The 13,625-nt window shown below is 36.2% G+C and overlaps 1 protein-coding gene across 1 annotated transcript; it reads right to left on the reverse strand.

Annotated features, from left to right (window-relative positions):
- Positions 1–7,724: 7,724 nt before the first annotated feature.
- Positions 7,725–8,813, reverse strand: LOC142181994 (uncharacterized). Its single transcript, XM_075255752.1, has one exon. It carries the CDS (start codon positions 8,811–8,813, stop codon positions 7,725–7,727), a length of 1,089 nt encoding a protein of 362 aa, XP_075111853.1.
- Between the last annotated feature and the right edge of the window lie 4,812 nt (positions 8,814–13,625).

Genomic DNA, 13,625 nt, shown 5'->3' on the forward strand with positions numbered 1-13,625 from the left:
AATCAAGTCATCTGCAAAATAAATATGTGTTATTTTCAATTTGGCACACTTTGGATGGTAGTTAAAATCTGGAATCTAATCAAGAGTCTTCAAGTTTCTATTGAGGTATTCCATAACCAATACAAACAAATAGAGGGACATGGGATCCCCTTGTCTCAATCCCTTTCTTGCTTGGAATTTAGTTGTCAAACCCCCATTAAGAAGCAAGGAATAACTCACAGTCGTAACACATTCCATTATCAATTCTACTATCTTCACTGGCATACCATATTCTAACAGAATCATTCTTATGAACGACCATTCTACTGAGTCATATGCCTTCCTTATATATATCTTGATTAAACATATGGGGAATACACCTTTTTGTGTGTAACCTTTGACTAATTCATGTGCCAGTATTACATTATCCAATATGTTCCTCCCTTCAATAAATGCAGACTGTGCAGGTCCAACCACATAATCTACCACTGTTTTCAGCTTCTCTGTTAGGATTTTAGCTATCTTCTTGTACAAGGTAGTGCAACATGTAATTGGTCTGTACTCTTTTACAAAAGTAGGACTTGCTACTTTAAGCACCAAAGTAACAATTGTGCAGTTTATACTCCTTAATAGTTTTTCACTTGCAAAGAATTCCAGGACTGCCTCTGTAATCTCTGTACCAATATCCTCCTAATAGCACTTAAAAAATTTCAGCTGGGTAGCTATTAATGCCTGGGGCTTTATCATTTGGTAGTTCTTTAACTACCTGAGCTATATCTTCCCTTGTAATCTGTTCTAGCATCCCCAGTTGTTTCTTTAGTTAAGCAAGGACCAAGCTTAACAATATTGATATCTAGAGAAGATAATTCATCTGCACAGGTTCCCAATAACTTTTGAAAAAATTGAACAAATTCCTTTTCCACCAGCTTTGGTTCAGTCAACCTAATACCTTGTTCATTGCATATAGACCCTATTCTGTTTCTAGCTTGCCTTGCTTTTACTTGAGCATGAAAGAAATTTGAATTTGAATCCCCAGCTTGGATCCAAGTGGGCTCATGAATACCTTCCCATTTTTCTATCTGTTGTAGCAAATCTCTTTCCTTGGTGATTAACTGACCATTGAATAAGTCAGTACTCATCTGCTTCTGTGTATCTTCCAGTTCAACTCTAATAAGATTCATTTTCCTATCCAAGGATGATAATTCTCTGTTAATGATTCTGCTCAATCATCTTCAACTTTCTCCATACCGAGTACATGACATACCCCTCTATATTATGTCCCCATACCTATTGTACCACTTCTTTGAATTCTCCATGTTGTAGGATAACATTGAATAATCTAAATGGCTTGGGCAGCCTCTGCTTGGTTTTGTCAGTGCTAAGAATAATTGGTGAGTGGTCTGATACTCCAGGGCAATCATAGAAAGCTTCAATCTCACTATAAAGCATGAACCATTGAGGATTCCCAAACACCCAATCAATGTTATTGTAGATCCTATCTGTTTCATCTCGTTTATTGCACCATGACCATTGCCAACGCTTCTTGTTCAGCTATCCCAAACCCAAATAAGTTATACAGTTTTGAAAGTCATGTACTTCTGTTTGGTTTACAAGATTTCCATTCATTCTATCATTGACTGATAGAATTGTGTTGAAATCTCCATCACCAACCATGGATCTTTTATGTTATTATGAAGACTTCTCAACTGGTTCCACATTTCTTTCCTCTCTGCAATTGTATTGTAGCTATAGAAAAAAGTCAATTCACAAGAGAAATCCGAACCTCTATCTTTTACTATACAATGGACCATCCAGTAACTTGCCATAACCACCTGAACTTCAACTAGATGATCTTTCCACAGTACCCAAATTCTCCCTTTAGGAGCTACAGTATAATTGGCATAAATTGTCCATTCTCCTTCAAATTTCTTTTTCACTTTAGCTACTTTTTTATCTTTCACTTTTGTCTCCAGGCACCCTATTATGGACACTTTATTCTTAAGCAGAAGGCCCTGAGTTCCTTCTGCTTAAAATGACTTATTTAGCCCTCTGATGTTCCATGAACAAACTATCATGGGGGAAGCTTATCAGAGGTTCTAGTGCCCCTTTCCAAACTTTTGGTAATCTCTTTTGGGTGAATTCGGAACGAGCTGAATCTGTTTTTGCTTAGTAGCCTCTCTACTTCTTCATCAGTCATGACACCTTCCTTCAATTCATCTCCTTGAGCCACCATTCTCATCTTCCCTTTCACTATTCTGCCATGATCATCATTTTTCATATTGTTCTCAACCTACTTAAGGACTTCTTCCTTCTGTTGTTCCTGTTCTGGTGGTTGAGTCTTATTCTCTTTCATTTTCCATTGGGCTGTTTGCTGTTTTTTCTGTCTTTGTCTTCTTCTTCTCCGGTTCTGCTCTTCACCCTTCTCATGTTTAAATTCATTCTTTTGTTCCTTGTTGCAATTTCCAACAATATGTCCTATTTGTAGACAATCCTGACAATAGGAGGGCTTCCATTCATATTCTAGCTTCTACTCTTTGAATCCTCCTTTCTCATCCTCAATCAGTATATGCTCAGGGAGAGACTGAGAGATGTCTATGTCCACCAGAACTCTAGCATATGAGATTTTATTTCCTTGTGTTGTCAATTTATCAGTGCATATTGGTTTTCCTAGGTAGCTCGCAATTCTGCCAAATTCTCAGTTGCCCAATATTGAATCGGCAGCCCAGGTAGGATTACCCAAGTAGGAACAATTCGATTGGTTTCTTTGCTAATATCAAACTCCGCCTCCCATTGTTTTAGGATCATAGGTCGATTATTGAAAGTGTAAGGCTCATACTCTAACACCTTCATCTTATCTTCATCATTCAGGAAAAGGAATATAAAGTATCCATCATTATGCAGGTATACCTTTGGTGTGTCCACGAATTGCCAAACTCCATAGACGAATTTCAGCATATCCTTAAATGTCGGCGACCCACCTAATATAATCAAGCTTGATTTCCACTTTCTAGTTTCCTCTTCTACTTCAGTTTAATTGAGGCAGACCACTTTTATCCCTTCTTTCATAACCGATGGGTAACATTCAAGTTTCGACCCCTGATGTATGGATCGATTCCCTCGTACCACATCTGCTAGGGTAATCTTTGCTTCATGCGACTCGACTGATAAAATAAGCTTTCGTGTTGCCAAATTCGCATCCGCTTCCACTGGTTTTTGAGCTTCTTTCACCTTCACTGGTTCCTCTTTCGTCGGAGCTTGCAAAATTGTGGGAGCGCTCCCCATACCTTGCATCCAGTGAACCAATTGAGGTGGTTCTAGTGTTTGGGGAACTCCGGATTCAGATGTAACCATCCGATTTTCCGAGCTCACCATCATATCTGCTTCCAGAGCTATTTCATTGCGTCATTTTCGGCGGGTCACCGAAGAAGGCGTACGTTAGCTATTCCTTGCGTAACGTGTGCCTCAAGAGAAAACCCTCCCAATCAATCACTTACTTGAAGTACATGGTTTCTTTATTAATTAATTTGCCAAGGTTGCGTCTCACTGATTTCATACCTCACAAGATTGAACAGAAGAATGTAACACCCGAAAAGGAAAAAAAGACAGAGAAGTTCTCTCTGTCTCTAATTTGGGTTGAGAATTATTTCATCACTGATTTCATAACTAATCCGACATATTAGTTATGATTCAATCGAATTCATAACTTTTATCCTAGACCTAGATTTTCAGTATAAAATTCATTGAAATTGCTGAAAAAATTGAGCTATGACCCCACAACTGAAACAAGGTGATGAGTTCAGTTATTGAAGTCGTGAACCCATAGAATTAAAATCCTGAATCCGTATATGATATGATAGTAGTAGTATTCCTTCCAAGAAAAGTGACACTCTACTACTCATTTCGTACTATTTTGTTTTAAAATAATATTACATCATTTAACTGAAGAAAAACTATAACTTTAATTTTTCTTAATGAAAATATTATGACATGTTTAATAGTAACATATAAAATCATAATTTTTAGCATTTTTGTTTCTTTCTTGAATTTCATATCCAGTTAAAAAAAATTCACTTCTTTAGCTTGTTTGGCCATGAAATTTTTCACTTTTTTTCGATTTTTTTACTTTTTTTTCCGAAATCAGTGTTTGACTATAAATTTTCAATCACTTCAATTTTAAAAAACAATCCAAAATTATATTCACGTCCAAACACAACTCTAATTTTCAAATAGCATTTTCACTTGAAAAAAAAATTCACTTTTTTTTCTCTCGAAATTTTACAATTCTTATGTCCAAACACCCACTATATAAATAAAAACGAAGAGAGTAACATCGTCCTTTCACGATGGTTATTGTGACAATAAGATCTCACTAAGGCATGGCAAATACTACTCCATCTCTTGCATGGTTTCCCCTGAACATGTGCCAGCAATCAGGATAGGAAGGTTGATAGGGTCAATTAACCAATTTAACACTAGATGACTATACCCTCATTTTAAAGAAAGCGTAATTTTGATCCTAGATCACATTAGGTCATATAAATCGGAGAATATTGGAACTAAGAGAAATGCTAAACCCCGTCCGTTCAAAATTTTTTAAACTAGAAGCGCATGCCAATGCTAATTTGCTAATATTTCTTTTTTTCTTTTTCAAAACAAAGTTACATCAGAGAAACATCCCAAACTCCTATGAGAATCCAATGCTTATACATTAACGTACTCCTCCCATTCCCATTTATGTGAACCTGTTTGACTGAGCACAAAGTTTAAGAGAAAATAAAGACTTTTGAAATTTGTGGTCCTAAACAAGTTAAAAAGGGAGCTTAGAGTATTTGTGTGGTTATAAAAGTTTCTCATCAAGGGTAGAATTATAAGTTTAAGCTAAATTGTTTCCAAATTTAGAAAATGATCATTCTTTTTGAAATGGACAAAAAGGAAATAGATTCACATAAACTGGAATGGAGAGAGTAATTTATAATGAGAATTTTAAATAAATAACTAGCAATTTACTCTTTAATTTTTCTAGCTTATATACATAAATTGTATATATCAGCGGTTGCAGAGTTTAAGTTAATTGTTCTTTATTTATACAGTATTGCAGAAATCAGGCGTACGCAACATCCAATTGCTACTCACGTTCACAATTTACGTAGACAGAAAATGGAATCGAGGAGGAGGCAAAAAAGCTTATACGACAAACAGCATCAGCTCTATTTATTTCTCAATTTGATCGCAAAACTTTAACTAGAGATTACTAAAATAAAGTTGAAATTGTATGAAGTAGCAGAAGTAGTAGATGGACGAGAGAGAATGAGAGAAAAGATAGAAATGAGGAGGAAGAATATAACATCAGATGTGTTATTCTCATTAATTAAAAAATTGAATATTACAAGTGTATATTTATATAAGCTCCACATGGCTAACTAACTTAACCACCTTCTTCATTCCTATTGGTGGAGTCTAATAAGGGAAAATACCAAATGCCCTTATGTAACCCCTTTCTTCAACACTCCCCCTCAAGCTAGGAACTGTAAAAATGTTTAAAGTTCCCAGCTTGGAATTGAGATATTCATGCTGAATCCTATTTAGTCCTTTAGTTAGAATATCAGCAGGTTGATCTCTAGTAGGAATATACTTTGTTGTAATCAATCCTTGTACGATTTTTTCTCTAATAAAATGACAGTCAATTTCAATGTATTTGGTACGTTCATGATAAACTGGATTTGCTGCAATTTGCATAGCTGCTTTGCTATCACTGTACACACTAACAAGTTGTTTGACATTGATTCCCAGTTCTGTTAGCAGACCAACTAGCCAGATCAATTCTGCTACTGTTGAGGCAAGGCTCCTATATTCAGCTTTTGCTGAACTTCTGGAAATAATTGTTTGTTTCTTTGATTTCCAAGAGACTATAGATTCACCAAGCTTAATTAAATAACCAGATACAGACTTTCTAGAATGGGGACAGGCTGCCCAGTCTGCATCACAGTAGGTTGTAATTTCAGTATTGTTCTTACTAGATAATAGAATTCCTTGTCCTGGTTGTTGTTTTAGATACCTCACAATTCTGAGTGCTGCTTCCATATGAGATCTTTTTGGTTTTTGTAAGAATTTACTCAATGTTTGAACACTGAATGCAATGTCTGGTCGAGTCATTGTTAGATATATCAATTTACCAATTAGCTTTTGATATGGATCAGATCTGATAGTTCTTCATCTTCATCAGCCACTTCTTTTCCTTTGTATATTTATCATACTCCTTTGTTGTTAGCTTCATATTGAAATCAAGAGGAGTTATAGTAGGTTTGGCTGCTCCCAAACCTGTTTATGAAATCAATTATAAAGTGTATTTTCTTTGATGCATTAGGATTCCTTGACTAGATCTTGCAAACTCAATGCCTAAAAAATATTTAAGTTCACCCAAGTCTTTCATTTTGAACACCTGTTGTAATCCAACCTTAGTTTCTTTTATTAGTTTTAGGCTGTCTCCAGTAATGAGCATGTCATCAACATATACTAACACCATAGTGACACCTTCTGAGGTTTTCTTAAAAAACAAAGAGTGATCGTATTGACTTTGAACAAATTGAGCTTTTAAGAAGGCCTCAGTGAGTTGTGCATTCCATTGCCTTGGTGCTTGTTTTAATCCATACAAGGATTTAATCAGTCTACACACTGGTCTTGTCTCCCCCTGACTGTTAAATCCTTGAGGCAGTTCCATATATATTTCATCATGTAAATCCCCTTGAAGGAATCATTAGTAAATAGTTTGTTGCAGTTTGTATTGACAAATTCAGTACCATTGTCACTTCTAATGACTTTCAATGTTTTATTGAATTGAGTTTTTACAAACACTATGAATTGTTGAAGAACAATGCATACATCAGACTTGAGTTTGAATAAAAACAACAATGTATTTCTGGAGAAATAATCTACCACAGTTAGAAAATACTCGTTGCCATCAAATGTAGGTACTTTATAGGGACCCCAAATGTCTACATGTATCAGATCAAAAGAAGCAGTAGACTTAATGCAAATAATAGGAAAAGGCTGCGTTGTTTGTTTTGCACATGGGCATACAACACATCTATTTATTCTTTCTGTTATAACCTCTACAGTAACAGGTAGTAAATTTCTAAGGACATTTGCTGATACATGTCCAAATCTTTTGTGCCACAACTCTATATCTTCTGTTGATTTGATCTCATATGTAGTTGTACCTTCAGTAGCTGTTAGAGTAATTTCACTAGAATTATTTCCTTCTGCTTGACTTCTTAAAATGTACAGCCCATCATTTTCTCTACCAATCGCTTTCACCTTCCCAGTGAAGAGTTCCTGAAAAATGCAAAAATCAGGAAAGAAAGCTACTAAGCACCTCAATTCTTTTGTCAGTTTAGATACTGAAAGAAGATTAAATTTGAACTGACGGATATAGAACACATTAGTTATTGTGTCTCTACTAGATATTATACTGACTCCAGTGTGAGTGACCTGAGTAATATCCCCATTAGGCATGAATAATCTTTTTGGATACTGAGTTTGTACTATAGTAAACTTATCCAACAAGGCTAAATCTGCTACCATATGGTTGGTAGCCCCAGTATCTATTATCCATTCTTTAAAATACTTAGATGTACCTGCTACATTTGCACTAGAATTTTGTCCAGTATTGTTACTGTTTAGTAACTGAAGAATCTGCTCATACTGCTCTTTGGTGAATGTACAGCTCGTTAGCTGACCTTGTAGGTTTAACTGACTATTTTTTTTCCCATAGACTGATTTCCAGCATCTATTAACCCAGAGAATTGTCCAAACATATCACTAGTGGCTTGACTGTTCTGCATATTGTCCTCATTTAGAATATTGTAGGCAACTGCATTGTTGAATCTTGCATTTCCTGCATTTCCATTGTTTTGAGTTATAGACTCAACCATTGAGTTATGAGCATTGTAATTCCCAACTCCCCCTTTCTTTCTAAGTTTAAACTCTAGTGGATATCCCACAATCTTGTAACAATTTTCTTTGCTATGGCCTTTGAGTTTGCAAAAATCACATTGAACATTATAATTTTTCCTTGTTTTCTGATTGAACCTTTGATTTCCACCTATTCTTGAATACATAGCCACCTCATATTGATCAGTTATATTCGTTGGATTTGCACCTAACAGCCCTGCTGAAGCTGCTACTGTTTTCTGACTCTCATCACTGATTATCATAGCATATGCCTGATTCACAGTAGGCATTGAACTCATTAACAATATTTGACTTCTTGCTTGACTATATGAGTCATTCAGCCCCATCAAGAACTGAAATGACTTCAGTTTCTGCTGATGTATTATAAAATCCCTCGATTTTTCACAATCACAACCAGGAGATGGGACCAATGCTTCAAATTCTTCCCATAAATCCTTTAATTTTGAAAAGTAAACAGAAACAGACGAAGTTCCTTGACATAAGGTAGCAATTTCTTTGTAAAGATTAAAGGATCTTGCACCATCAATTTTATTAAATCTTTCAAACAGATCATTCCATACAGCCTGTGCACTTGAAGCATACATAATTCCACCTAGTAATCCACTAGCCACAGAATTCATAATCCAAGAAAGAACCATTGCATTAACTCTTTCCCAATGATTCCATAATATTTTTGGGAACTTTTCTTTAGTACAAGAACCATCTACCAACCCCAACTTGTTCCTCCCCAACAGAGCTACCCTCATTGATCTAAACCAAATAGAGTAGTTTTCAATACCTGTCAATTGAAATGAGATGATTTGAATTCCACTGACATCTGCTGGAGATAGGAATAATGGGTGATTGTAATCTATTCCAGGCATTTGATTCACCCCTATTTGTCACACCTCCTTTTTCCGCCCCCGCGAGGGGTGAAGGAGTTTTTCCAATTAAAGGACAATTGAAACGGGATTTGTTTATTCATTTCAGAGTCACCACTCGGTAGATTTTAGGGTGTCCCAAGTCACTAATTTAATCCCGAATCGAGGAAAATAATGACTTTGTATTACAGTCCGCGAATAAGATATCCGGATAAGGAATTCTGTTAACCCGGGAGAAGGTGTTAGGCATTCCCGAGTTCCGTGGTTTAGCACGGTCGCTCAACTGTCATATTCGGCTTGTTTATCTGATTTTTATACAATTATGAGCTTATGTGCGGATTTTAACTCTTTACCGCTTTCATTATTATTATTATTTTACAGGGAATTGCAACGTTGTGAAAATGTATTTCGAATCGCGTCACAATCAATGTATCCGTGATCGTCGACACACTTTGACTCCGCTGAGATTTGGATTTGGGTCACATAAATGTGCACCCGAGTTTAGGAAAGTAAGATTAATTAAGACGCGACCTAAAGAAACTAGCGTGTTGTTATTTTGGGTAAGGCCGTGGAGTTCGCTAAGCGGCCTATCCCGAGTTCTAAGTAATTAACACATACATTTTGTGAGGTCCCCGCAATTTGCATTTTTATTTGGCGAAGCTCGTCTCATTATTATTTTTTTTTTTTTTAAAAAAAGATAATCTTAGAATGACTACATTTTTTCTATTAAGTTTAGTCTCTAAAATAAAGAAAGAAAATCCTAATTAATTAGGAGTTAGAAAAAATTAAGAACATGTAACATACTAATTGCTAGATTAGGACCAATAAATGAAAGAATTTTAAAGAAAAAATTCAAAATTATAAATAAAATAAGAAATTCGACAACTAATATTCAAAAGAAATCAAATATACCTAGATTGAAGCTCGCATTGTTATATAAAAAAATAACTATTGGAATTAATTATTCATAACCATTTAAAACTAAATTTAACCACAATTACTAAAGCTTATTAGAAAGATTATTAAACTTAAACATTATCTAGTCTTGTTTGGCTTTAACTAAATTTAACTATCCATTCATGATTGACCTATTGTTGACCGTATTAAAACTTTCATAGCTAGTGAATTAACTCATTTTGCCAAGCTGATTCACTAAAGACCAACTTATGTTATTTTTCTCTTATTCCAATTATTAAACAGTAATACATGAAATAGCCTAAATACAATCAGTAAAAGAAACGAAGAAAAAAAAACGAAATTAAAACTTCAAAGTTCCATTCTTCATGTATTCACGCTTCACATTTTTCAGCTTGCAATAGCTAGTATTACAGTCGTGTACCTGGTATTTGAATACAAGGAAAGGAAGAATAGAATCAGCAGCAGTAGAAACAACGCAGCAACAACAAACAACCAGCAGTCAGAAAACCCAGCAGTAGACTTGAAAACCAAACAGAAATTCCAGCAACCACTCAATAAAGCAATAACAAAGGACCAACAGTTAACTCAATAAGCCAATTGAAAATCCCGGAAGCAAACAGTAGGCAGAGATCACACTCAGGAATACACGAAAATAGTATTCGGATATTTTAGAAATCCTCTTCTTCAAGATTAAAAGTATGTTCTTATCTCCTCTTTAGTTCTGAAATTTTTATCTCTCCCAAAATGCTCCTCCAAATCTCCTCCTTTTAAGTGTCAAATGAGTCTCTTATATACCCAAAGCAAGACCCAATCTTCTTCCACTATGTGCACCCTTTAACTTTTATTATTACCCACACTTTTACTTTAGTAAAAGTAGTCAACGTGGCCCCCCCGTGTTCCCTCTTTTTGAAAAGTAGTCAAAGTGGGCCCCCATGTTTCCTCTTTTTGAAAAGTAATCAAAGTGGGCCCCCTTGTTCTCTCTTTTTGAAAAGAAGACATCATTATCCACCTTTTCCTTTTTGTTTTTATCATTACGTCTTGTCCCCCACCATAATTAAATAATCCGCAATTGGTTAATTCCCGTATTACCCCTAAAACTACTGTTACTGCCCTGATTCAAAATCTGTTATAACTTCAAAAATATGTCCAAATAACAATTATCGCACATTTAAATAGCAATTAACTATAAAAATCACACAATTTAGTCGTTAAATGCTAAAAATGCAACGTACATTATTTTTATGATTTTGTAAAACAAACTTAAATAAATACTAAATGCAAATGCGACATATTTTTGTAATTTTTTATTAATTTAACCAATAAACACGCACAGACAGAAATACAAATAATTATCAAAAATGCCACAAAAATTCTAAAATTGCACACAAAGGAAAATTGTTTTATTTTGGATTTTTTGGGAGTAATTCTCTCATAGGGCAAAAATCACGTGCTTACAGCTGCCCCTCTTTGCCCGAAGGCACAAAGAGTTTTCGTGCAAAGATAAAGTGAGCGATTTTTGCCCATCCGAGTACTCCGTGTGAAGCATTTTTTGAAAAAGATTTAACCGAACCTTTGCTTCAAAGGTTTCCTACATATCCCTGGCTAAAGGGGAATCAGGTTAATGTAGTTCGGGAAGTTTTGGTAGCTGGGACTACCGTGGAACTGTAATGTTACTGCTGTTGCATGCTATTACCACTGCTTATCGATCTCCTTGTTACACCGTGCTTAAAAGAAAACAAGAAGCTAGGCTAGACTATGGATTATAAGATCTCATCTATCTTCAACTTATTCTTGTTGCCTTGCTTTATTGTCGGCTTGTGTTTCTTCCGGTGCTTTTCTTCCGAGACTTTGGGGATGACACCGGCCTTTTGCTTTTCTGAATACCAGTTGTCATCATTTTGTTCGGTCCGCTGGGGATATGGCTTTATTCATTAAGCTTTTCGGCGATTCCTCTAGGGATACGGCTCTCTTCATCAGATTTGTTATGCTGGGCATAATTTAATGTTCATAGGCCGCTTCTTTCAAGACGCGTCTTTTCTTCCTTTTGACTCATGCGCTTGAATTTGTGCTGGGACCTCTCGTTGCAATCTTCTGCTTCCCGGTGTTGGGGATTTTTATTGTTTCCTGCTGGGGATTCCTGTTGTAACCTTCTGCCTTCCGGTGGGTTACTGATTTCAAGATCTGAAGTATAAGACTGAAAAGTATTCCTCTCGTTATACAGGTGGGCGCCTGAGACATGAAATGTAAAGACTGAAAAGTATTCCTCTCGTTATGTAGGTGGGCACCTGACATGAAATGTAAAGACTGAAAAGTATTCCTCTCGTTATGTAGGTGGGCGCCTGAGACATGAAATGTAAAGACTGAAAAGTATTCCTCTTGTTATACAGGTGGGCGCCTGACTTCAACAGCAACTTTGAAAAATAAAACGCTTTTCCTCCCTTCAGGCGGGCTCCTGACTTCAACAAACAACTTTGAAAAATAAAACGCCTTTCCTATCTTCAGGCAGGCTCCTGATTTCAACAACTTTGAAAATAAAATGCCATTCTTTTCTTTAGGCTGGCGAGGTTTCAACAACTTTTTAAAAATAAAACGCCTTTCCTCTCTTCAGGCGGGCTCCTGACCTCAGCAACAACTTTGAAAAATAAAACGCCTTTCCTCTCTTTAGGCGGGCTCCTGACTTCAATGACAACTTTGAAAAATAAAATGCCATTACTTTCTTTAGGCTGGCGATATTTCAGCAACTTTTAAAATAAAACACCTTTCCTCTCTTCAGGCGGGCTCCTGATTTCAACAACAACTTTTGAAAATAAAGTGTCATTCCTTCCTTTAGGTTGGCGAGATTTAAACAACTTTAAAAATAAAACGCCTTTCCTCTCTTCAGGCAGACTCCTAACTTCAACAACTTTGAAAAATAAATGCCTTTCCTCTCTTCAGGCGGACTCCTGATTTCAACAACAACTTTTGAAAATAAAGTGCCATTCCTTCCTTTAGGTTGGCGAGATTTAAATAACTTTAAAAATAAAACGGCTTTCCTCTCTTCAGGAGGACTCCTGACTTTAACAACTTTGAAAAATAAAACGCCTTTCCTCTCTTCAGGCGGGCTCCTGACTTCAACAACTTTGAAAATAAAATGCCATTCCTTTCTTTAGGCTAGCGAGATTTCAACAACTTTTAAAAATGAAACGCCTTTCCTCTCTTCAGGCGGGCTCCTGACTTCAACAACTTTGAAAAATAAAACGCCTTTCCTCTCTTCAGGCGGGCTCCTGATTTCAACAACCCAAAATATCCTATTCGAGGGCGGATGAACCCAAGATATCCTATTCGAGGGCGGATGAACCCAAAATATCCTATTCGAGGGCGGATGAACCCAAAATATCCTATTCGAGGGCGGATGAACCCAAAATATCCTATTCGAGGGCGGATGAACCCAAAATATCCTATTCGACGAGTAAAACATGTATGAACCAAAATCAGGAAGTGCGTCTCCTAAAGCAAAATATAACTTGAAAGCCCCAGGCTAGGAAGTGCGTCTCCTAGGGGTGGAACTTCAATGATTCAAACTAGGAAGTGCGTCTCCTACAAATGAACTTAAATGAACCAGACTAGAAAGTGCATCTCCTACAAATGAACTTAAATGAACCAGACTAGGAAGTGCGTCTCCTAGGGGTGAACCTTCAATGATTCAAACTATGAAGTGCGTCTCCTACAAACTTAATTTAGGAAGTGCGTCTCCTATGCACGAAATCTTAATTTAGGAAGTGCGTCTCCTATGCATGAAATCTTAATTTAGGAAGTGCGTCTCCTATGCATGAAATCTTAATTTAGAAAGTGCGTCTCCTATGCATGAAATTAAACTTAGGAAGTGCGTCTCCTATGCATGAAATTAAACTTAGGAAG

Source organism: Nicotiana tabacum, chromosome 6 (genome assembly GCF_000715075.1).
Source record: "Nicotiana tabacum cultivar K326 chromosome 6, ASM71507v2, whole genome shotgun sequence".
Classification (NCBI taxonomy): Eukaryota; Viridiplantae; Streptophyta; class Magnoliopsida; order Solanales; family Solanaceae; genus Nicotiana; species Nicotiana tabacum.

Coding starts and splice junctions, on each gene's coding strand:
- LOC142181994 (XM_075255752.1), bottom strand. CDS start 8,813: ATGCCTGGAATAGATTACAATCACCCATTATTCCTATCTCCAGCAGAT.